The following is a 24530-nucleotide window of genomic DNA, read 5'->3' on the forward strand; positions in this document are numbered from 1 at the left end:
GCTCGGGGGGAGCCTGAGGGGGCCCCGGGGCCTGAGAGGAGAGTTGGGGGCTCGGGGAGAGCCGGAGGGGGCCCTGGGGCCTGAGAGGAGAGTTGGGGGCTCGGGGGGAGCCTGAGGGGGCCCTGGGGCCTGAGAGGAGAGTTGGGGGCTCGGGGGGAGGCGCAGCCAAAGCCCCTGGCAGAAGAGGGCTCAGGCCTGGGCCCAGCTGCCCTGCCCCTGGCCGATTTGCTGTAGGGCAGCGCCCCCTGCTGTCCCTTTGGGAGCACTCCTGGGGCGGGTTATATGGGTTCCCCCGCACAGCTGGGGCCAGGCCAGGAGCGGGATGGGCGACTCCCGGGCAAGTGCAGGTCGCTCCCCTCTGAGTCAGGGCTGCCCCCGATGCCCCGGCCCCTATGCCAGCAGGGGGCACCTCCTGCCACTCGCGGGCATCACAGGCCCCTGGCACTTCTCCTACGTGGCCCATTCCCACTGACGTGACCCCAGCCTGCCCCCCACCCCGGGATTTCCATGCAGCGTTTCCCAGAGTGGCGTGTGCTGGTGGGGTTGCTGTGCTCCGCCCCAGAGCTGGCCGCATTCCCCGCTATGGCCTGCGTGGCCAGGGCTGTGGGAGGCTCCGGAGCCGGGGCTGGGGTCGGGGCAGGGGATGGCAGCTCGAAACCACAGAGACGCGTGGAGCACCCGTGAGTCCATCGGTTTATTGGTCTTGTCCCCGCCCGGGAAATCTCCCTCCAGTGAAGAGACAAGCGGCTCGCGGCCCGCTCCGGCCACGGCGCCAGAAACGCCGGCTGTACAATAATCCTTAAATAATTTCTGCTTTCGCCCCCCCCCCGCCCCCCCCCCCCCCCCCGAGCCGCTGCCACAGGGACACGGCTCCGGTACAGCGAGCAGAGAAATAAATAACAGGGGCTGATGCAGCAGGAGGGGGACACGGCCCGCGGCTGAGCCACTAACTAGAGCTGGGGGGGTCCCTGTGGCTGGTGCTGCCAGCGGGGGGGGGGGGGGGAGCTCCCTGTCACGAGGGGAGCAGCCATGACTTACCCTGAGGGGTGCGGGGGCCAGTTCAGAGCCGGGGAGGGCACCTGGTTTTGTGGGCGTGAATGGCACAGATGGGGTGGGGGCAGGGAGAGGTGGGCGAATTCAGAGTTGGAGCCAGCACTGGGGCTATTTTTAGTAATATTTGTTGGGGGGGGGATCTCCACCCCATCCCCCCCCATGCTCACATCTGGCTAAGAGGCACCATCCCCTGGGGCTGCTTCCCAGATGGCACCCAGTCACTGTCCGTGCCCTGCCCAGCCCTGCCCTCTGCCAATGCACCGTGCACACCGTGGGCAGGAACCCACTCCCAGGGCACAAGCCCCCGGTGTCCCCTCCCCTGCTCACACTCATACCCCAACTCCCCCCCCCACCCCCCCAGCCTGGCTGGACAGCCTCTCGGCCTCAGAAGCCGCTTGGATGGTCCATCCCTGGGGCACCGGCTTGTTCTCAGCAGTGACTTTGCTTCCACCTGGCGCACGGGGCTGCCCTGCCGGCAGGGGGTGTCTGCCCAGCACAGCCCATGGGCGCAGGTGGCTGAGAGGCCGGGCTGGGCATGGAGCCGCTCTGGCACTCAGATCTCTCCTCTGCCACCCTCCCGCCCTGCTGCAGGCTGAGGCCAGCGATGGCGGCGTCGGGGGAGGGATGGGCGCCCCGAAACGCCGTGCCCTGCCCCTACTGCAGCAGTCCCCACCCCCCACCCCGCCATCGCCCCCGGCATGGGGGGCTCCCGCCTGGCCCCTCCTTCCTTGGAACTTGGTCATTAGCGAATCACGCACAGAAATAGCAGCATGTAGATCCGGCTGCGGCGCCCCCTCCTGCAGCACCCCTGCCCCGGGGCCCTGGGCCGGTTGGCAGAGCCCAGGCTGGCAGGGAGCCGGGGCAGCCCCGGTGCCAGCAGCAGAGGGGGGAGACTGGCATCCGGGCCACACAGGTCCAGGCCTCCCGGAGCAGCCGGGGTAGTTGGGGACGTGAGACGGGTCCCCCAGGCCCAGGCCGGTGGCTCCGCCGGGGTCCGTGTGCTGCCGCCCAGCCACGCTGGCACATGGGATCCAGGCCCAGGGGAGGACGTGCCCCAGGCTCCCTGCCCACTCTGGCCGGGCCCTGCACAGGCCCAACCGGCCATACTTCCTAGGGCAGGCGGCATTCAGAGCGTGGATGGCTCCTCTTCCCTGCAGAGCGGCCCAACGGCCACCCCTCCTCTCCCCGGCAGCCCTCAGCTCTCGAACTGGGCCGTCCCCAGCGGGTGGAAGCTCTCGGGGCCGCAGCAGCCGGCCCAGGCGGTACAGCAGCCCCGAGTACCAGTGCACGCCCTCCGTCTGGGTCCTGTGCCCGCCCGCCAGGCTGTGGTAGAGCCGGAGCGGCCAGAACGCCAGCTGCGCCAGCCACTGCTCCTGCACCAGGGCAAAGCAGGAGGCCACCACGTCGTCCACCACCAGGGTCCCGTGGTGGGTGAGGGGGGCGTAGGCCCAAAGTCTGTCTGGGTGGAGACATCCACCACCCTGGCCGGCCGCAGGCTCGTCCCCACCGCTGCCACCAGCACGTAGTGGCCAGGCCGCACATGGCTGGCGAAGGTGGCCTGGAAGTGGCAGCAGGCACCGTGGAGTTCTCGGCCACGAAGAGCAGGTGGGCAGGGGTCAGGGCCAGTCGACGCGCCGGCTCCCGGGTCTCGATGACGTGGAAAGTGGTGGGCGCTGACGCCTGCTTGTCCAGGAAGGCCAGGAAGTCACTGTAGGTGGCCCGGCCCTGCTCGTCCATAGCCAGCACCCGCTGTCCCGGGCGCAGTGCCCACAGCGGGGTCCTGGCCCCACCCTCCAGTGTCGCCAGGGCCCGGGCAGGGAAGCAGCCGCCCGTCTTCGCTGCCGCCGAATGCTCTAGAGGGAACGAGAGAGGACAGGGCGGTTACCCTGCTGATCCCTGGGATCCTTCACCCCTCCACACCCCACTATAACACCCAATAACCTACCCACCCCCACAACCCTCCATTTGTACCCCATCCCCACCCCACAAAGCCCCCCCAACTGGGCCCCCCCTGCAGCCCCATCCCCCCCAGCTGTGGCACCCCGCGGAGCACTGAGCGAGGGATGGGGGTGGCGGGGTGAGCACTGGGGGGGGGGTCCAAGGGCTGGGTGCGGGGGGGTGGGGGGGGTCGCTCATGCCCACTCATGCAGGAGCTTTGCCTCTCAGCAGACATGGGCTTTGGCTTCTTTAAAAAAATACACCCCCCCCCCCATGCAACACACAGCCCCCTGCCCAGCCTCCCCCATCTCCAGCCCCTCCTGTCCGCCGTCCTGGGCTTCCCCTCACCCCTGCTCTCTTCCCACAGCCCCCCCACCTGCCCCCACCCCTCACTGCCCCCCCAACCTGCTTCTCTCTTCCCTGTCACCCACACCTCCCCCGCTCCTCCTGCCCCCCCGTCCTGCACACCTCCCCCGCTCCTCCTGTCCCCCTGCCCGCCCCCCCTGCGCCTCCTTGCCCCCCAACCCCTCTCCCGGCTCCTCCTGCCCCCCGTCCTGCACACCTCCCCCGCTCCTCCTGTCCCCCTGCCCGCCCCCCCCGGCGCCTCCTTGCCCCCCAACCCCTCTCCCGGCTCCTTCTGCCCCCCTGCCCTGCACACCTCCCCCGCTCCTCCTGTCCCCCCCACAGAGCCCCCCCAGTTCCTCCTGCCCCCACCCTGCACAGCTCCACTCAAACTTCTGCCCCCATGTGACCCTCATCCAGCTCTAGCCTCCCGCCCCCCACTCTCCTGCCCCCTGCAGCCCCCCCAGGGCTCCCCCCGGCACTCCCCCCCCAGGCCAGCAGAGGGAGATTGGGAGCCGGGGGGGCTGACCCTGGTCGCCGGGGCCCCAACCCTGGGCTGGAGGCTGGTTAAGAAAAGCATCAAACTCCAGAGCAAAGCCTTTTATTTCCCACAGTCGCAGATTCAGCCCCCGAAGGCCCCCCCGGGAGCCCCCCCAGTCCTGCCTGCCGGCCCCTCGGCCCCAGCCCCCTGGCCACAGGCAGAGAGCGACGCGGCCTGGCCTGGCTCAGTGCCGGGCGGGGGGGGGGAACCAGTTTAAATCAGATGGGGGGAGAACGCCCCGGCAGGGGGATGGATCCGGCCAGGGACCGTCCCTGGGGGCAGAGCCCCAAACCTGGGCACATTAACACCGGCCCAGGCCAAGCCCCGGCACCACCTGCCGGCTGGGCCCAGGGGAGCAGCCCGGATCCGGCCTGACAGAGACTCCCCAGCCCATCGGGAGGGGCACAAAGGAGCCATAGGGGGAGGGGGGCACAGTGGAGCAGCGGTCACTGGGGCGGACATGGAGGGCAGGTGTTTGGGGTGGGGCAGAGGGGACGTGATGGGGGGTGTTCGGGGAGGCAGGGGGGACAGAACTGGGGTGGGGGTGTCGGGGGTGGGCGTTCAGAGCAGGGCAGAGGGGAGGTGATGGGAGGTGTTAAGGCAGGTGGGGGGGATGGAACAGGTGTGGGGGCATCGGGGGTGGGTGTTTGGGGAGGTGATAGGGGGTCTTCGGGTAGGCAGGGGGTACAGAGCAGGTGGGGGCAGGTATAGGGGCATCGGGGGTGGGCATTCATGGGGGCACAGGGCAGGCGGAGGGGATGGAACTGGTGTGAGGGCGTCAGGGGTGGGGGTTCAGGGCGGGGCACAGAGGAGGTGATGGGGGTATTCGGGACAGGCGCGGGGGAAAGATCCGGTGTGGGGGCGTTGGGGGTGGGCGTTCATGGGGGCACAGGGGAGGAGATGGGGGTATTCGGGGCAGGTGGGGGGGATGGAACAGGTGTGGGGGTATCAGGGGTGGATGTTTGGGGTGGGGTACAGGGGAGGTGATGGGGGGTGTTCGAGCAGGTGGGGGTACAGAGCAGATGGGGGCAGGTATGGGGGCATCGGGGGTGGGCGTTCAGGGTGGGGCAGAGGAGAGGTGATGGGGGTGTTAAGGCAGGTAGGGGGACGGACCCGGTGTGGGGGCGTCGGGGGTGGGCATTCGGGGCGGGGCACAGGGGAGGGGATGGGGGTGTTAAGGCAAGTGGGGGGACAGAACAGGTGTGGGGGCATCGGGGGTGGGCGTTCATGGGGGCACAGGGGAGGTGATGGGGGTATTCGGGGCAGGCGGGGGAGATGGAACCGGTGTGGGGGCGTCAGGGGTGGGGGTTCAGGGCAGGGCACAGGGGAGGTGATGGGGGTATTTGGGGCAGGCGGGGGGGAAGGATCCACTGTGGGGGCGTCTGGGGTGGGCGTTCATGGGGGCACAGGGGAGGTGATGGGGGTGTTCGGGGCAGGCGGGGGGGATGGAACCGGTGTGGGGGCGTCAGGGGTGGGGGTTCAGGGCGGGGCACAGGGGAGGTGATGGGGGTATTCGGGGCAGGCGGGGGGGATGGAACCGGTGTGGGGGCGTCAGGGGTGGGGGTTCAGGGCGGGGCACAGGGGAGGTGATGGGGGTATTCGGGGCAGGCGGGGGGATGGAACCGGTGTGGCGGTGTAGGGGGTGGGGGTTCAGGGCGAGGCACAGGGGAGGTGATGGGGGTATTCGGGGCAGGCGGGGGAGATGGAACCGGTGTGGGGGCGTCAGGGGTGGGGGTTCAGGGCAGGGCACAGGGGAGGTGATAGGGGTATTTGGGGCAGGCGGGGGGGAAGGATCTGCTGTGGGGGCGTCTGGGGTGGGGGTTCAGGGCAGGGCACAGGGGAGGTGATAGGGGTATTTGGGGCAGGCGGGGGGGAAGGATCCGCTGTGGGGGTGTCTGGGGTGGGCGTTCATGGGGGCACAGGGGAGGTGATGGGGGTATTCGGGGAAGGCGGGGGGGATGGAACCGGTGTGGGGGCTGGGGGTTCAGGGCGGGGCACAGGGGAGGTGATGGGGGTATTCGGGGCAGGCGGGGGAGATGGAACCGGTGTGGCGGCGTTGGGGGTGGGGGTTCAGGGCGGGGCACAGGGGAGGTGATGGGGGTATTCGGGGCAGGCGGGGGGACGGATCTGGTGTGAGGCCGTCGGGGGTGGGCGTTCGGGGCGGGCGCGATACACAGAAGAGGCCCCGTGAGCACAGTACAAAACTAAAATGGGTTTATTCCCCGGCGGGGGGCAGCCCAGCTGCCCCCGACGTGCGGCGCTGAAGATGGGGAGCAGCCCCCGTAGCCCGCGCCCGCTCCCAGCCACGCCCTGCCTGCACCCCGCGGCGTGGCAGACACGTGGGGGGTGAGGGGAGAGGCCTGGAGCCCGGGGGAGCCCAGCCGCACGCCCAGGTGCCAGGTCCCTCCATTGTCCGGGGCCCTGCCCCTCTGTCCTCTCTCCAGCCGGCTCCTCCTGGTCCCGGTCGCGCCCATCCTGCCTGGGCCGCCAGTCAGCGCGCGGGCCAGGCCGTGTCCGAGCGGGTGAGGCTGATGGATCCAGGCTAAGGCATCAGGACGGGCCCAGCGCGTGGGGAGACGGGGCCTAGCAAACGCTTCCTGCCCAGGAACCGGAGCCCTAGGCTGGGCGTGCCCGGGCACCTGCCATCACGCTACTGGGCAAAGCACAGCGAGAAGAGGCCACGGTCAACGCCCGCTCGCTCGGCCCGGCCTAGAGCACAGGGGCCAAACCGGCTCCTCTCTGGGGCACGTCCTGGGGGCTGGGGGGGCGGGGGAATTACGGGGGGGCTCGCTGCCCTCTGCTGGGAGGCATCGGAACTGTGCACCATGCACCACAGACCCATCACTGCCCGCAGGGCTGCTTCACCCTGGGCACCGAGGGCAGGGCCTGGGGAATGGCGCCAGGTCCTGTCCCAGCCGCCCGCGCAGGTCCTGTGGCCAGGCCGTGCAGGGGTGACGGCCGCACCCCAAGGCAACAGCAACAGGGAAAGCAGTTGATGACGCCTCAATTCCAAACACAGCCCAACCTGCGCCCCTCACTCCCGCCCCACAGCCCCTGCTAACCCAGCCCTGCCCCCCCAGCTCTGCCAGTGCCCCTCACTCCCGACCCGCAGCCCCTGCTAACCCAGCCCTGCCCCCCCCCAGCTCTGCCGGTGCCCCTCACTCCCGCCCCACAGCCCCCTGCTAGCCCAGCCCTGGGGTCCCCCCAGCTCTGCCAGTGCCCCTCACTCCCGCCCCACAGCCCCCTGCTAGCCCAGCCCTTCCCCACCCCCAGACATTGCCAAGCTGGGATGTTTCGAGATGCCACGTCTGATCTCTATCCCGAGCTGTTTGTTATCACCCCAGAGCAACCAGCCCCTGCCTCCCATCTCCCCACAGCCAGGGAGCCGCTGTCTTCGCTGCACAGGGTGGGGAGGAGCAGGAGGGATGGGATGGGGGAGACTCAAAGCGGGCAGGGGAGGTGCCGTGTGGCTCTGATGTTTGGGCAGAGGAAGCGGGGGCAGGGGCGTGAGCAGAGCCTGAGGTGGAATAAGTGTGTGGGGGAGACGGTGCTGGATGGGTTGGGGGGGTTCAGGTGGGGATGGGATGGCGGCGAGGGGGACTAAAGGGGGGATGGAGGCTAGGCGAGGGTATGCTGGGTAGGACAGCACAGGGGGAGCGGGATGCAGGGCAGGCACCGTGGGTGGCACAGCGGGGGAGTTTGGTGGGGGCAGGGCTGTTGGGAAGCTATGGGATGGAGTGGGTGAGTGCGGGGGGGTGCGCATGGTGATGGGGGCACTGGAGTGGGGGGTGGGCGAGGGAGGGACCAGAGGGTTCAGGGGAGTTGGGCCTGTGGTGCCAGCCCCAGGGCTGGTGCCAGCTAAGCAGGTGCCCCCGGCTCCCTGCTCTGGGGTACCACGGCCACATGCCCGGCCCGGCCCCCAGCCCTACCTGACTTGACGGAGCAGTGGATGTGGGCCTTGGACTCGTAGTAGACCCAGTCGAAGCCGGCCTCCACGGCCAGGCGCGCCAGCAGGCCGTACTTGTTGCGGTCCCGGTCGGAGGTGGTGATGTCCACGGCTCGGCCCTCGTAGTGCAGCGACTCCTCCGAGTGGTGCCCGTCCTCGTCCCAGCCCTCCGTCACCCGCAGCTTCACCCCCGGCCACTGGTTCATCACCGAGATGGCCAGGGAGTTCAGGCGGTCCTTGCAGCGCTGCGGGCAGGGGGAGAATTAGTGCAAAGCCGGGGAGGGGGGCAGCACAGAGGGGTCAGGACAAAGTGGAGGGGTCAGACAGACCGGGGGGGCAGGTAGAATGGAGGGGTCAGGACGGGGGGGGGTCAGGACTGAGTGGGGGAGGGGCAGGACAGAGCGGGGGGGCAGATAGATGGGAGGGGTCAGGACGGGGGGGTCAGGACTGAGTGGGGGAGGGTCAGGACAGAGCGGGGGGGCAGATAGACGGGAGGGGTCAGGACGGGGGGGTCAGGACAGAGCGGGGGGGTTTACCCTGCACCCCCAGGACACTGCTGGGAGCCAAACAGGCTGTACGTGGGGCAGCCGGACCCTACCCCTGCGAAAGCTCTGCCAGGGGGTTCCCCCTCCCTCTGCCCCATACTGTAAAGCCAGCCTCTGCTGCCCCCATGCCCCACACAGAGTGCACCAAGCTAGTCCCCCACCTGGGTCCAGCCCCTCTCCCGTCCCAGCCCCCGCTCTGCAGCCAGCAGCGACTGGCCAGGGCTCCCTGGGACGCAGCCACGCCACTCCCCAGAGCCAGCAGCCTCACTAGGCAGCCCCTGCCTGCTCGCTCCACTGGGGCAGAGGGACACAGGCCTTGCCAGATGGGATCAGAGCCCGGGTCCGCCTGCCTGTGCCAGTGCCTAGTGCAGACCCTGCCGGGGAAGGTGCAGGAGCCCTGCAAGAGCAGATGGAGATAATCTGCCCCCCGGCCCCGCCCAGATTGGCTCAAGCCCCGAAGCAGGAGGGGCGACAGCCCTGCCAGAATGTATTGCAATGACTCTGGGGAGTCCTGTAGCTGCAGAAATGTCCCCTTTATGGAGCTTGTTAAGTTCTTGGTCTCAGTGACTTCCTGTGGCAGTGAGTTCCACCGGCTAATGAGACGTGTGAAAAAATGATTTCCTTGTGTACTGACTTTGCCTTCCCCACTTTTTGGTGTCATCCAAGTGCCCTTGTTTTTGTTCCATGAGACAGGGAGAAGAGAGTCGCTGAGCTCCTGTCTCTCACCCAGCCTGCTCCCACGGCCCCTCTCCTCCGCCCCTCCCTATGGGAGCAAGTTCAGTCTTTTCAATCCCTCATCACGGGAGGTTCTCGTCACCCTCCCGACCCCCCTGTAGCTGGAGGGTGCCCCGTGGGAGACGGGTGAGCAGTGCTGCACATGTTGACTGGATGCGGGTCTTTCCCGGGTGGATCCAGGGGATTCAGACCCCTTTACATCCACACAAAGAGTACACGGGACTGCGTTTCACCTGCCACCGTCTGCCCCATCCCCACAACTTCTTCGGGGCTCCCTGAAGTGCCTCACGTTAACCTAAATCACCTGGTGTAACCGCCCGCATCCGTCCCCCTTCCCAGATCACTGCTGCCTCTAGCAAGCCAGCCGTGGCCACTGGGAGCCAAACTGACCCCCTAATCCCCCGCTTTGCTCTCTGGCTCCTGGCCGGTTTCGGAGCCATGCCGGTACTTTGCCTCACACCATGACGCCTTCGCTTCTTTAGTCGCCTCCAACACTGTGGAGACGTCTTCCCCTCCCCTCCCCGTCGCCAGGCTGGTGCCAACACCCCGCCCTGAGCTGCTATCACGTGCCCTGCAGCAGCCACACAGCCTCTGGGCACAACCTGCACTGCCCTGGGGTCCACGTTCACACCACACCCCTGACAATCGCTTCCCCTCCCACAAGGGATGAGGCTGGCAGACCCCTTTCCCGACCGGCAGGGCCAGGGCAGCACAAGCAGCAGGTGAGTCCGGCCCCGACAGCTCACCTGCACATGCAGCAACGGAGTTGGCAGGACCTGGTCGCTGAGCCCTGCACTCACTTCCCCCTCGCACCCGCCTCGCGGGCGCCCCAGCGCAGTCTGGCCAGCCCTCTGCTGGGCCTGGCAGTGAGGGGCCGGCTGGTGCCCTGGGTTTGGTGAGGTGGGCAGTGGCCCATGGGGTGCTGGGCTGAGACCTGGCAGACCCTCACCGTGGCCTCCAGGCAGCTACCAGCTGGCAGCGCTCTTCGGTCACTGCTAGCCTGGGGGGGTTAGAACCAGAACCCCCGTCCCGGAGTCCCTGGGCGATGCTCTGGGACTGCTCCCCACAAAGCCAGTCAGGACTCTGGGGAGCCTTCTCTCCCTCGGAGCAGACTGTCTCCAGGGCAAGACGCTCACACGGCTTCACCTCCTGCCCCTCCGTGCGCTTCCCACAGCGAGTCCGCCCCGGCGGGGTCCTGGGGAAGCCAAAGGGTTCTGCACCCCCACTTCGCAGTCAGACGTGACTCTCGGCCAGCCAGTAACACAGAGGTTTATTAGATGACAGGAACATGGTCTAAAACAGAGCTTGTAGGTCCAGAGAACGGGACCCCTTGGCCAGGTCCATTCTGGGACCCAGCGAGGCAGACCCCAGTCTGCCCTCCCATCCAGTCCCCAGCTAGCTCCAAACTCCAACCCCCCAGCCCCTCCTTCTCTGGGCTTTGTCTCTTTCCCGGGCCAGGAGGTCACCTGATCCCTTTGTCTCCAACACCTTCAGTTGGCACCTTTGCAGAGGAGGGGCCCAGGCCATCAGTTGCTAGGAGACAGAGTGTCGGGCATTTATGTACCCTGGCCCTTTGCTCTACTGCATAGGGGAAACTGAGGAAAACATTAAGAACAGTCCCACTTCATCACAGCCCCCTCCCAGCCCCGTGGGGGGCAGTTCTCACTCTCACTGCCCCAGTGATGGGCGGGGGGCCCAGAGACACTCTCCAGCTGCTCCCTCAGTAGCCCAGGTGGATTCACTCCTCCCCAGGCCGGGTGCCCTGCAGGGCTCTGGCTGGCCTCCTTGCAGAGCCGGGGGAGGGCGCCCCCAGTAGGACGGTGATGGGGCTGCACTGTTGGCTAAGGTCTGAGGGAGTCTCCCGGTCTGATCAGAGCCCGCAGCGAAAAACCATCCCAAACATGGGCACCGCAGACTCCAGGAACAGCCCTCCCCCCACAGCCCCGGGACAGCCCCTCCTTCAGCTCCCAACCCCCAGGGAAACGTGGCCTCAGGGCAGCCCCCAACCCAGCCGGGGCGGGGACGGGGGACGATGACAGCTTCAAGTGACTATGGGGCCAGTCCATAGCCCTGTGTCTGAGCCCTCTGTATCCCCCCTCCCCCAGGCACCTGCTGCCCCGGGCTCCCACCCTGAACAGGGATCAGCGCAAGGAAGCATTTGGAGACATAGACACAAACCCCAGAACCCAGGCTGAGAACTGGGAGGTGGCCAGGCCGGGGCTCAGTCTAACCCAGTGACCTGGGGGGTGGAGCTCAGTCTGACACCCCTGAACCGCTGGGGCCAATATCAGCTGCATGAGAAACCCCCAACTCGCCGGACCTGAGGCAGCCCCCAAGCGCCACGGGGATGGGGAGGGCAGGGAGATCAAAGAAACTCACACACACAACCGCAGCCCTCAGCCCAGAAATCTCTGCTTGGTGATCGCAACCAAACCAGGCCCACACCACCATCCTCCCCCCAGCTCTGCCGGTGCCCCTCACTCCCGACCCACAGCCCCTGCTAGCCCAGCCCTGGGCTCCCCCCCACCAGCTCTGCCGGTGCCCCTCACTCCTGACCCGCAGCCCCTGCTAGCCCAGCCCTAGACTCCCCCCCACCAGCTCTGCCGGTGCCCCTCACTCCCGACCCGCAGCCCCTGCTAGCCCAGCCCTGGGCTGCCCCTGGAGCAGGAAGGTGGATGGTGATGATTAGCCATGTGATGATAATTGTGGGATGTTCCAAGCCGGCCCCCAGGACTGCGGCTGAGGCTTCAACGCTCAGGTTAGTTGTGAGCTCGGGAAGATCCAAGCCCAGCGCAGGGGTCCCCAGCAGGGAAAGGTTGGACAGGGCATCGCCCCGGGCTCCAGCTGGTGCCTCAGGCTGGGCATTCAGGGCCTGGCACCGGTTCTCCTCCTGGGGCTCTCCCAGGCACCCCCTGCCCCTCCCAAGCCAGCAGGCCCCGCCCCACGGCTCCCTTGGGCTGGGAAGGGCCCAGCAGAGGCAGAAGGGAGTTTGCTGGAGGGGCAGACGGGCCCAGCACGGTGATGGGAGGTATGGGCGGGGGGCTCCCCAGCCACAGGTCACTACAAAAACTAATGTCCCCTCCTGTTACTCACCCCTTCTTGTCAACGGTTTGAAATGGGCCACCCTGATGACATTGGCCTCATCACCACTACAAAAGTGACGTTTCCTCCCTTGGTATCCTACTGTTGAGAACAGCCCACTTCCACTTGAACTGAATTGTCTCCGTGGCACTGACCCCCACTCGGTACGGCAACCCCCTCTTCTCATGTGCTGTGTATTTATACCTCCCTACTGTATGTCCCACTCCAAGCCCCTGATGAAGTGGGTTCTAGCCCATGAAAGCTTATGCCCAGATAACTCTCAGGTGCCACAAGGATCCTCGTTGTTTCTGCTGATACAGACTAACACGGCGACCACACTGAAACCAGGCAAAGTCTCCAATGTGAGGGGGCGCCACAGTGCTGGGGAGCCCTTCCTGATGCAGTGGGCCTGGGGCGGGGGGGGGGCTGGGATGCAGAGGGAGGGGGCGGGGGAAGGGGGCCTTTGCCCCAGAGAGGTTTCTCTCTGCCCTGCCCCCTGCCCCGGGCTCCCCAAGCCGGTGCAGTCTCAGTGTCTGGGCCAGCCGGAGATAAGACAGGGAAGGAATTTGACGAAGACAATTCATGGGGGGCGGGAGGCTTTTGCCCCCATGAACCACTTACCCGATGCTGCCCAGGCACATGGCACCAGGCGTGAGTGGCACCAGCCTGCCTGGGAGCAGGGCCACCGCGCCCCCCTCGGCCCCCTGGCCATGCAGCCCAGCCACCCCCAGAAACACCGCTCCTGGCCAGGCGGGGAGGCTGGCACTGCAGCCAGGCAGGGACAGGGCCGGCCCCCTGGACACTGGTTTGACTCCAGCTCACAGCAGCCCTGCTCCCCGCCCCGCCCCCACTGCACTGACACCCCCAGGCAGGGCGTGATCATGCGGTGGGTCCCCTAAACCCCAGTACCAGGTAGAGCTGCCTCCCGGGGGCATCGTGCGCTGTAACTACGCTCACCCCGACCCCTTCCCTAGGCAGACAACGGCATCCGGCCAGGACACACACACCCCAGCCTCATCCCATCGCCCCAGTCATGCCCCACAATCCCCCCAGCATGGAGCCCCATCGCTCAGTCTGCACATGGCCCCCAGCCCAGCCGTTCCTTTCCTCGCTCCTGCCCCATCCTTGGAGCAGCTCCTCTCAGACAGACAGACACACACAGACACAGGATAGACGAGAGGAAAAGCGGGGAACAATTGTAGCAGGGCCCTGAGCTCAGGGGGTCCCCTAAACGTCTGTGCAATGGGAGTGGGTGGGGCCCAGCAAACCTGGGGTACTGGGGCCCCATATGGCCCTGCCGGGCCTGCACACGCGGGTGGATCCCCACAGCGGATTAAAGCCGCCCCCTGTGCTTACAGATCCCCTGCAAGCTCCTGGCCTGTTCCCTGCCCGCTCCCACCCCTTCCTCCTGGTGCAGATCTGGCCATCAGGTAATTTCCCGCTTCTCCTGGCTGAATCCCTCCTGACTGCGTAGGACCCTCACTCCGAGGAGCCAAGCCCTGGGCCACGACCCCCGCGCTAGGTGCTGCATGGGCAGAAAGACGCTTGCCGATTGCTGGGATTCTCAGCTCCTCACAGTTTAGCATCACCTGGAATCCCCCCAGCCCCCCCGGCCCAGCCCCAGGCGCGCCCCCTGCATGACATTTCCCCATCCGTGGGGCGCACTGTCCCAGGCGAAGGGGACATGGCTGCACAGGGCAGGCGTCAGGGGAAGGGGGCTCAGACCCCGGCTGCTGGCCAGGGAGCAAACCTGTCCCACCCCAGCCCAGGGCTGCTGTGTGGGCACACGCCAGGGAGGGGGCCTGCAGGGGGCAGCTGGGAGGGCGACGGTCCCCGTGGCTGGAGCGAAGTGCTGCTCTGCCAGTTCCAGCTGTAGCCAGCAGGTGTCACTGCAGTGCCAGAGAGTCGGCACAGCCGAGTGCCCGGGGACGGGGCACGGGTCGCAGCCAGGCGCCCCCACCCCCCCCATGGGCACGGGATGCTCCCCGGCGGCCTGGGCTGTATCGCAGGAGCCGGCACGGGGACATTGAGCACAAAGTGTCTTCATACGATTGCTGCAGGCGAGAGGAATCGAGGGCCGGCCCCGGTCCGGTGACAATCCCCAGGGCACGGGGCAGAGGATTGTGCCCCAGCCCACGGAGTGGCCACGCTGCTGCCTCGAGCCAGAAAGCAGGGCATGGCCAGGGCAGCATAGGTCATGGGGAGGGGGCAAAGGTGCCCAAGGGGCGAGGGAGACAGAAATCCCTCCATGCCAGGATGCCCTGTCCCAGTGGGCACCCCACAGCCTGGCCAGTGTCCACACAGCTACATGTAGTGTGGGATCTCTCCTGGCCCGGTGCCGAGTCTTCAGTGGGAGCAGAGTTGGCTGCCCCCCCGGTTCAGGCCATCGCCATGGCGACAGGTGGCAGCCACGCACTCAGATCACGACGGGGAGAGAGAGAGAGATCCCAGAGACTGGCACACAGAGCTGGGCACAGAGACAGGCTCAGGCCCTGCCCCTGGCTGGAGCAGGGCTGCCAGGTGCTTGCATCACTGCCTGGGATGGTGATGGCTGGGAAGGGCACAGCAAGAACCCATCCTGGGCTCAGCCACCCGAGGAAATCATTGGCAGGGGAGTCAGAACCGCCTTACACACTGCCCAGTCGGCCTGTGGAACTCTCTGCCACAAGAGGGAGCCGGCGTGGGCAACATCATGGCTGTGCAGCGCACGAGTAACTCTGCAAGCTAAGGACACGAGCGACAGGATGGATCCAGTCTCACGCTGCAGGACATTCTGCACAGCCAGCCGGGGACATTACTGGTGCGGGGGGAGGGTAATGCTGTGCCCTGACCCATCGGCTGTGGGCCACTGCTGGAGACAGGCAGCTGGCCTGAGCAGGTGCCCTGGGCTCTCAGAGGGGCTCGTGCCCTACACACAGCAGCTGGTCTCAGGCCGGAGTGGCAGCCAACGCCCTGTCTCGGGTTCCGGACCTCGGAGAGCCGGAGGGGGGAGCCTGGCTCGGAGACGCCCGGAGAGACCCCGGCCCACATGACAGGGAAGCAGGCTCACTCACTATGAAGGACCAGCTCCCCCAGGGCCAGGAGCCAGCACTGACGCTCGGGGCTCCCAGCTGAGTTCTGAGTGGGCAGGGCGCCTGTGCCAGTCTTGGCGGCCCCAGCAGAGGCTGAGGGCTGAACGGGGCCTTGGAGAGGGAGCGCCCCTCCCCTAGGGTGTTCCTGCTGGCAGGGCGCTTGGCACTGGCCGCATATGCTGTGCCTGCCTGGCACCTTCAGCTCCCAACGGAGTCACTCACAAGCAAGCCCAGGTGGGACCCACTCCCAGGGGGAGCCCCGAGATGGCAGGGCCAGGCTGAGCCCCCCACACACACACAGGGAGAGCAGCCAGCAGCCCCACCCTGGATGGGGACCAAGGCCCTGGCGTGCCCGTGTTGGGGCGGGGGTGTCAGTGCGTTTCCTCAGCAGGGCAGCCTGCCCAGGCACTGCCAGCCCCACGGTGCAGGGGGGGTGAGGAGCCACCCGGGAGGGGGCAGCACGCTGGGTCTGCAGGCCGGTGGGGCTGGGCACCATGGGGGGGCACCTGAGACATTCCTCTGCCCAGCAAGGGTGGAAAGGGGCCGGCTCCGTGGGAGGGGAAAGGTGGGGCCTTCTCTCAGCGCCTGCCAGCGGGCCCAGCGCAGAGCAAACAGACGCAGATTCTTGAGGCAGATGAACCGATAAGGGGAGGCGGGGAGCAGCCCTGGCCCCCCCGGCCAGCATCTCCCAGCACCACCCGGACGCCCAGACCCTTGGACTTGGGGAAAACAGGTTCTGAGGTGAGTCAACAGCAGTAAAAGCCAGTGAGGCGAGGGAGAGGGGTTGCATGGGAGTGGGTCCCCTCCCGTCCCCTCCCCCAGCCGTCCTGGCAGTGTGGAGCCTGCACCTCGAGCCGCCTGGGGCCCTGGGGGCATCTCTCCCTTTGCCCTCCCCCCCCCCCCCGGGGGCACTGGGAAGGCTGGGGAAGGCTGCCTTGAGGGTGCTGGGAGTCCTGGTGCCGTTGGCTGGCAGCCCCCTGCTCCCCCAGCCAGGTGTCCCTATATCTTGGCCACTGGGCTCCCAGCAGGGCCAGGCCAGCGAGGGCCTAGCCCCCAGGGCAGCAGGGCACTTTTGGATGTAACATCTGGGCTGTGGGGCTCCGGTCGGGGCCCCATTGGGCTGGGCACTGCGCGCACACGGCAAGAAGAGAGTGTGACACTGGGATTACCTGGGACTGGTGCTGTACTGCCTGATGCAGCGACACAGAAATAAGGCTCACAGTTGGGACATGGGGCCTGTCCCCTCTAGGGGGTGCCGGCTCTGATCCGGCCCCAGGGCAGGGGACTGGCTGGCTTGAGAGGAGGGGGAAAGGGGGGGAATGGAGCACTGGGCCTTTCCCCCGGGCCTGTCCCCTCTAGGGGATGCCAACTCTGATCCGGCCCCAGGGCAGGGGACTGGCTTGCTCAGGAAGGCAGGGAATAGGACACGGGGCTTTTCCCCTCCAGGGGCCCCAGACTCTGATCTGGCCCCAGGCTGGGGACCAGCTGGCTCAGGGGGGTGGGAAATGGGGCACGGGGCCTTTCCCCTCCAGGGGGTGCCGGCTCTGATCCAGTCCCATGTGACAGCCATTACTAGCTGTGAAGTGCTTTGGGCTGCCCGCCCACACCCCAGCTGGCACTCAGCAGAGAGGTCCAAGCAGGTCAGGCAGGAGCAGCATGGCGTACAGGGGGCTGTCCCGGGCGGCACCTATCCAGGGATCCAGTCTCCAGTGATGTCAGACTGCCCTACATTCACTTCCTGGAGATCTCGTGTCCTCACACACACCAAGGCCAGAGTCCACTAGGGCACGCTAGTCATCCCCCCGCCAGCCAGGACCCCACGGGCCCAGCCAGCCAGCGCCTGCCTCCAGCCCTGGGACCCAGAGGCTCTGCTGAGAAATTCACCTGGGCTGTAAATCAGCACAGCGTGCTGGGACCAGGCTCCTTATCTGCATTCCTGAAAGCCGCAGGCATTCTCCTTGCCCACACCGAAACGCAGGGTAACCTTCGTCCCGGAGCCACCCTCCCCTGTCCCAGGCCGCCTCTGCTGGCTTCCAGGTGGAATTTATGACAGGCCATTGTCCCCTATGTTAGACACGGCCTCGCCCAGCTAGGGTCAGTAACTTCCAAACACTCCACCCCAGACATCAACCAACAGTCCCCCCAGCTCCCAGAGGCAGGGGAAACTGAGGCACGGATAGGGTGAAGGGGCTTGGACAATGCTGCACAGCGAGCTGCCTGCTCTCAGTGAAGGCAGTGCCTGCTAGGCCGCTCTGCCCAGGGCTCTGGGTACATTAATCCCCTCCCCAACGGAGAGGGCTGAGTTCTGCTTTGCCGCCCTGGGCAATGCCCCTCTGTTACACTGACGGAGCCCTGCAAGGCCACTGCCCCCACCTCTGCTGCCATCCCAGGCGCTCAGCCCATGGACAGAGGCCGGGTGGGGGGTGCGGTGCTCAGTGTCATGCCCACGACAGTCACACCTGAGCCCTCCCTCCTCACCCCATTCTCAGGCCCCGAGCGAAGGGGACTGCCCGGCCGAGCCAAGCACCCAGATGTGCCCGGAGCTTCATGGGAAGCTGCCAGCGACCTGCTCCTGCTCTGCTCCCCGTGGGCCCAAGTCACTCACGCCAACAAGGGCTCCTGCAGCCCCGCAGAGACCATGCAGCCACCTCCTCCACCCTCCACTGCCCCCCCCCCCACTGCAGCACTGGGTCCCAGGCACCCTCCACTGCCCCCCCCCACTGCAGCACTGGGTCCCAGGCACCCTCCACTGCCCCCCCCACTGCAGCACTGGGTCCCAGGCACCCTCCACTGCCCCCCCCACTGCAGCACTGGGTCCCAGGCACCCTCCACTGCCCCCCCCCACTGCAGCACTGGGTCCCAGGCACCCTCCACTGCCCCCCCCCACTGCAGCACTGGGTCCCAGGCACCCTCCACTGCCCCCCCCCACTGCAGCACTGGGTCCCAGGCACCCTCCACTGCCCCCCCCCCCCCCACTGCAGCACTGGACCCCCGGGACTCTGGAGATTTCAGACACGGAACCCTATCCCCAGCCAGTGCCAAGGGACTGCCCAGCTGGGGGCCTCCCCGGGCAGGCAGGGGGGCCACTGCCCACCCCCTCCCCCTCCCGCGCTCTGGTCCTCCACAGCATCCGCCTCCCAGCGGGCTGGGGCAGTAGCTTGCGCCCAGGAAGCCCCTCGTGATCAGAGCATCTTGTGGCTGCTGGGGGCGGCTGTGAACTCGCCACCTCCTGCGCCTCGGACTGGTGCTGACGGGCGCGGGGCCCGCAGCCGGAGACCCGGAGCGCACGCTGCCCGGCAGGTGAATGGGAGAGCGGCGCCGCGCCGCGCGCCCTGATCCCCGCAGCTCCGCTCCGCGTCCAGAGCCTGGGGCCGCCCGCAGCGCTGCTGCCCCGCGCCGCCGGTCACTGCACGGGGAAGGTCCCCGGGATCGGTGGAAGGAGGGGAGCCGGGCCCGGGAGGACAGACGAGACCCCCGCCGCGCACCGGGGACCCGGCTGGAGAGGGGCCCCGCGGGAGGGCAGCTCGCCGGGGAGGAAGCATCTGCTCGGGCCATTGCTCTACCTCGCACCGCGGGGCACTTCCCGGCCTCCCTCCCAGCACCTGAGCCCGGCCCCCGGACAGCCCCGCGCCCCGCCGGAGCCCGGCATGGCTGGAGCAGGGAGCAGGGCAGGACCCAGGGGAGGGGAGGGGAGAGCAGGGCTCCCCCGGAGAGGAAGGACTGCGGGGCGCAGAGGGCCCGTACCTGGGTCATGAGGCGGTCGGCTCCCGTGTTCTCTTCGTCCTTGAAGATGATGTCGGGGTTGTAGTTGGGGGTCAGCTCCTTAAAGCGCTCCGAGTTCCGGGCGATCTTGCCCTCGTACCTGCCGCTGGCGCCCAGGGTTTTCTCGGGCACGTTGGGGCTGAACTGCTTGTAAGCCAGCGGGATGAGCTTCCTGGGGGGCCGCCGGCGGCTGCCCACCACCCGGCCCGGCCCGCACCCCCGCACCGCCGGGGCCAGCAGCAGCGCGCACCCGCTCAGCAGCAACAGGAGCCGGGCCAGCTTCATGGCAGGGAAGTCCGGGGGCAGCGGGGACGCTGGGCTGCTCCGCCGGGGCGGGGAGGCGGGTGACAGGGGGGTCCTCAGCCCGGGAGCCCCTCAGGCTCGGCCGGGGCGTTCGCCGTGCCCCAGGGGGGTCGCCATCCAGTGCGTAAAGGTGGCCGTGTGCCGGGCAGGTGCTGCCGTGCGCCCCGCTGCTGCTGGCCGGCGCCTGTGGCTGGCCGCCCGCTCTGAGCTCTCCTGCCCGGCCGCCTCCAATAAATAGCGAAGGGCCGTTTGTTTTGGCAGCGGGGCGGCTGCTGCGGGGCCGGGGCCCGGCTGCCCGGAGTCCCCGCGGTTTGCGCTCTGGTGGTCAGGGCGGCGGTGGCTGCAGGGGCTGGAGCTGGAGCCGGAGCCGCTGCTGCCTCCACTCCCAGGGCACGAGTGAGAGGGGAAATTGAAGAGATCCGGGATCGGGAACCGCCAGGACCGCACCCTGCCCATGTCCCAGCCTCCCAGCTCCCTCCCTCCGCCTCCCCGAGGAACCTGCCATGGGCCGCCGGCAGCCTCCTCCCCCTGCCAAGAGCGCCGCTGGCCGGAGCCCACCCCACCGGCCGGGGAGGCGCCCCGTTCCACCTGTCCCGGAGGGCGAGCCCCGGTAGGCAGCTGCCCCCACCCCGCCAACGAGAGCGAGGCCAGAGGGCTCCCTCCACCCCGGGAACCAGCCCTGCCCCGGGGCCCCGGCTCCCAGCCCAGCCGGGCGACTTCGACAGGTGTCAACAAAACCCACGTGGAGAGGCCCTGAGCCCGTCACAGCGGGTCCCCCCGCCCAGGAGCCCTGCAGCCCGAGCAGGTGCCCCCCACTCCTGGGCTCGCTTTGCTCAGTCGCTCGGGGTCCCCGGGCAGAGCAGGCGAAGATGCCACTTCCAGTCCTGCTCCCACTGATTCAGGGCTGATACCAGGTGCCCCGGCGCGCGGGGGGGAATCAAACAGAGCAGGGAGGCAGCTGGTTGAAATTTAACCACAATATTCTCGGTCTCTATTGTTTGGAGGGAGGCCCAATATTTCCACAACAGGATTATGGGATCTGATTAACTCACTGAGACAACAATGCGGGGCTGGGATGGGCTTCCCCTTCCAGCTGCCAATAGGGGAAAGTAAACACAACACCCTGATTTCACTACCCAGGCCAGGGGCCGGCCAAGCCCCCTCCAGCCCCCTCGGCTCTGCACTGGGGAAGGCGCTGGGCCCCTCTCCCCAGGTGGGCCAACTGCTTTGGGCAGCCCTCGCCCAGTGCCATAGCCCTTCCCAGGGTGCTCTGGCTAGGCCAGGCGAGAGGCTGGGGCAGGTCCCAGAGGGGCAGAGGAGTGGCCTGCCATGCCGAGAGGGGTGCCATGCTGGCCCTGAGGGCACCATGCTGGAGAGGAGCAGCCAATGGGGTTCATTCTGGGGACCTCAAGCCCACGGGTGCAGCCAGAAGCACTCGCTGAGTTGGGATGCCCAGCGCGAGGCCTGGGGCCGGATTTCCAGAGGTGCTGGCACCACCGGCTCCCAAGGCCGCTCCTTCCCCCTCCCTGGCGCCCGTCCCCTCGGGGAAGCAGGACCAGGGCCGCCAGCTGCGCACCGAGAATCAGCAGCCGCTTATTAACCAACAGGCCATGGCCTCCATGAGCCTTGCCAGCCAAGGGGCTAATGCTGCCCCCCCCCCATAGTGCCACACGGGAAAGCGTCAGGTGAGCAGCCCCCAACTGGCCAGTTAGCCCCCTGCATCTCCCTGGCAGGGATCCCTCAGGGATGGGCTCCTGGGAGCTTGGCACAGACAGAGAGGGGAGGGCTCCGGGCTGCTTGGGAGGCATTTTCCAGGCCATTAAGGGGCATGGCAGGGGCCTCATCCCACTCCACCCGCCTATCCAGGGCTTTGAGGCAGGGCAATGCGGGGAGTGCGGGGCTGGGCTGGGGACTGGGCAGGCACAGGACACTGGTCTAGATTGGTCCCTCGGCTGGTCCGTCCTGGCCACCCTGGACAGGCCTTCTGCAGCATCGGCTGTGATCTCTCCCCTCCAGCCCAGAGACGCCTTCTCCAGCTGGTGGGTAACCCACTCCCAGGATGCCCGGGTATGCACCCCAACCCTGCTTGCGGTGCCACGATGCCCAGGTATGCCCCCAACCCTGCTCACGGTGCCACAACGCCCTGGTATGCCCCTCAACCCTGCTCGCGGCGCCACAATGCCCAGGTATGCCCCTCAACCCCGCTCATGGCACCACGACGGCCACTGACACCCCCCAACCCCGCTCGCGGTGCCATGACACCCGGGTACGCCCCTAAACCCTGCTCGCGGAGCCACGACACCCCCTCAACCCCACTTGCGGTGCCACGACACCCAGGTATGCCCCCAACCCCGCTCGCAGCGCCACGACGCCCACCAACAGCCCCCAACCCCGCTCACGGCATCACAACGCCTGGGTACATCCCCCCAGCCCCGCTCACGGTGCCACGATGTCCGGGTACATCTCCTAACCCCACTCACAGCGCCACAAAGCCCGGATACGCCCCCCAACCCCACTAGTGGTGCCACAACGCCCGGATACACCCCCCACCCCACTCGCGGCGCCACGGCGCCTACTGACACCCCCTAACCCCACTCACGGCACAACTACACCCAAGTACGTCCCCCAACCCTGCTCACGGCGCCACGACACCCATGCCCCCCAACCCCACTCGCAGCACCACGATGCCCACTAACACCCCCAACCCTGCTCACGCACCACAATGTCTACATATGCCCCACCACCCACGGACACCACAAAGCCAACCAACGCCCCCCTCTAAGTGCCATGACACCCACGTATGTCCCCCCCGCACCCTGCAGCACCATGACACCCACATTATGTCCCCTCCACTCATGACTCTGTCACTTGGTCACAGATCTGTTTCCATCCCACAACTACCACTGGGGTTGCTGTAGAGAGGGGGAGCCCTGGAGGCCTCTGCCTGACCCACGGGCATCCAATGCCACGAAGCATCAGCCTTGAGTTCGGGTGAGTGCTGCAGCTCACCCCCACCCACGGGCTCCCCAAACCGTCTGGATCACTAACAAGCAACCAACAAGTGAGTACAGCCCCCTGCCTTGCTGGGCCCCTCAACGCCCCCACAGCTCATCAGTATCTCATGGAGCGCCCCACACCATCAGAGCTGGGAGGGAGGGGGCTTGCAGCTAGGCACTGGGCTGAGATTGAGGAGACCATGTGGGGGTCCAAGGGCCCTGATCTGGCAGGGTCTGTGCAGTGCCCGGCCCGATGGGGTCCTGATCTTAGTTGGGGTCTGTTCAGCGGGGATAGCTCAGTGCTTTGAGCATTGGCCTGCTACACCCAGGGTTGTAAATTCAATATTTGAGGGGGCCATTTAGGGATCTGGGGCAAAATTCTGTCTAGGGATGGGTCCTGCTTTTAGCAGAGGGTTGGACTAGATACCTCCTGAGGTCCCTTCCAACCCTGAGATTCTATGATTCAGCGCCCGGCCCAGCGGGGCCCTGATCTCGGCGGGGGCCTGGGCAGCGCCCGGCACAACAGGGCCCTGATCTCGGCGGGGGTCTGGGCAGCGCCCGGCCCGACGGGGCCCTGATCTGGGCGGGGGTCTGGGCAGCGCCCGGTGCGACGGGGCCCTGATCTGGGCGGGGGTCTGGGCAGCGCCCGGTGCGACGGGGCCCTGATCTCGGCGGGGGTCTGGGCAGCGCCCGGCCCGACGGGGCCCTGATCTCGGACGGGGTCTGGGCAGCGCCCGGCCCGACGGGGCCCTGATCTCGGCGGGGGTCTGGGCAGCGCCCGGCCCGACGGGGCCCTGATCTCGGCGGGGGTCTGGGCAGCGCCCGGCCCGACGGGGCCCTGATCTCGGTCGGGGTCTGGGCAGCGCCCGGCCCGATGGGGCCCCCATAAGCCCTGCTGTTAATACCCATAACAACAAGGCGGCTCCAGAGCTGGGCAGAGGAACAAACCTCACCTCACAATCACTAATGAAGAGAGCAGGGATGCCAGGGGACGGCTCAAAGGGCAGGGAACCCCAGAGCATATGGGAAAGGCCCCCAGGTGTGTCACCTCCCGCCAGGGTAGGCTCTGCCGGGCAGGCCCTGCTCTGCTCTGCTCTGCGCCCCAGCACTAGGGCGTCCGGGTCCGGAGCATGCACAGGGGAGGGAAAGAGAATCCATCACACTGGTTAATAACCAAGGCCTAATGAAGAACAGCAGCCCCCCTAGCCCCGCAGGAAGTGAGCCCCCGCCCCACACCCTGCCCTGTGCCTCACTGGGTCCCGCTCCCATGGGCCAGCAGGGGGCGGCAGAGGGTAACCTCAGGGAAGGGGCATCATTGAGTGAAAGCCCCATTGTGGGGGGCATTAGGAGCTGGACCCGTCTCGGCTCCGGAGACCGGCTGTAGGCGCTGGGCTTGGCGAAGGGGAAGGGCAGACATGGACCCCTTGGGCTGTCACTGGCTCCAGGCCAGCGCTCTCTGGGGGATGTGGGGGTGGGGGAGGGCAGAGAGCTGGGCACCGGGGACTCTCCCTGCTCCCAACAGCACTGCAGGGTCTCTGCTTTGCCTGCCCACTCTCACGCCCCCAGCCCCCATGGGGGGGAGAGGAGAGAGTGGGGGAGGGGAGGGTGACCAGATAGCAAATGTGAAAAATCAGGACGGGGGAGGGAGGGTAGTAGGAGCCTATATAAGAAAAAGACCCCAAAATTGGGACTGTCCCTATAAAACCGGGACATCTGGTCACCCTAGGGGAGGGTGACTGCTTAACCCCCTGTGCTGGATACATGGGGGCTTGTCTCTACTACCTGGACCAAACAAACCAGGCCACAGTCCAACATGGGGGGGTGTGTGCGCAGGAGGCTAGGAGGAATACCCCACCCATGGGGCTGGGGGCTAGGGATACCCCCTCCGTCTCTGAATGCATCCCTGTGCTCTGTGTGGGAAGGGCAGAAGCAGGCAAAGCGCTGCACAAAACGAGCCCCCCCCCACTTCAAAGTGTGGGGGGATAGATGGCACTTCAGGGACAGGCAGATCCTGCTGTCACCCACAGGGCAGGAGGGAGCAAAGTTCTCTGCCGGGGGGGGAGGATGTCCCCCAAAGAGCCTGGGCTATTCCCCTAAGCACTGGTGGGTCAGTGAAGTGGGAGCCAGGACTCCTGGGTCTATTCCCAGCGCTGACGTGCCGGGTGACTTTGGGCAAGTTCTGACTCTTTCTGTGCCTCAGTTTCCCCTCTGTACAAG

The 24530-nt window shown here is 67.2% G+C and overlaps 1 protein-coding gene across 1 annotated transcript; it reads right to left on the reverse strand.

The window, feature by feature from the left end:
- Positions 1-675: 675 nt before the first annotated feature.
- Positions 676-20172, reverse strand: IHH (Indian hedgehog signaling molecule). The gene is given in 5 exon segments (XM_054044804.1): positions 676-2500; positions 2503-2622; positions 2625-2906; positions 7804-8065; positions 18997-20172. Coding segments are annotated over 5 exon segments (2085 nt in total). The 5' UTR covers positions 19300-20172; the 3' UTR covers positions 676-1382.
- Between the last annotated feature and the right edge of the window lie 4358 nt (positions 20173-24530).

This window comes from Malaclemys terrapin, chromosome 11 (assembly GCF_027887155.1).
Source record: "Malaclemys terrapin pileata isolate rMalTer1 chromosome 11, rMalTer1.hap1, whole genome shotgun sequence".
Taxonomy (NCBI): Eukaryota; Metazoa; Chordata; order Testudines; family Emydidae; genus Malaclemys; species Malaclemys terrapin.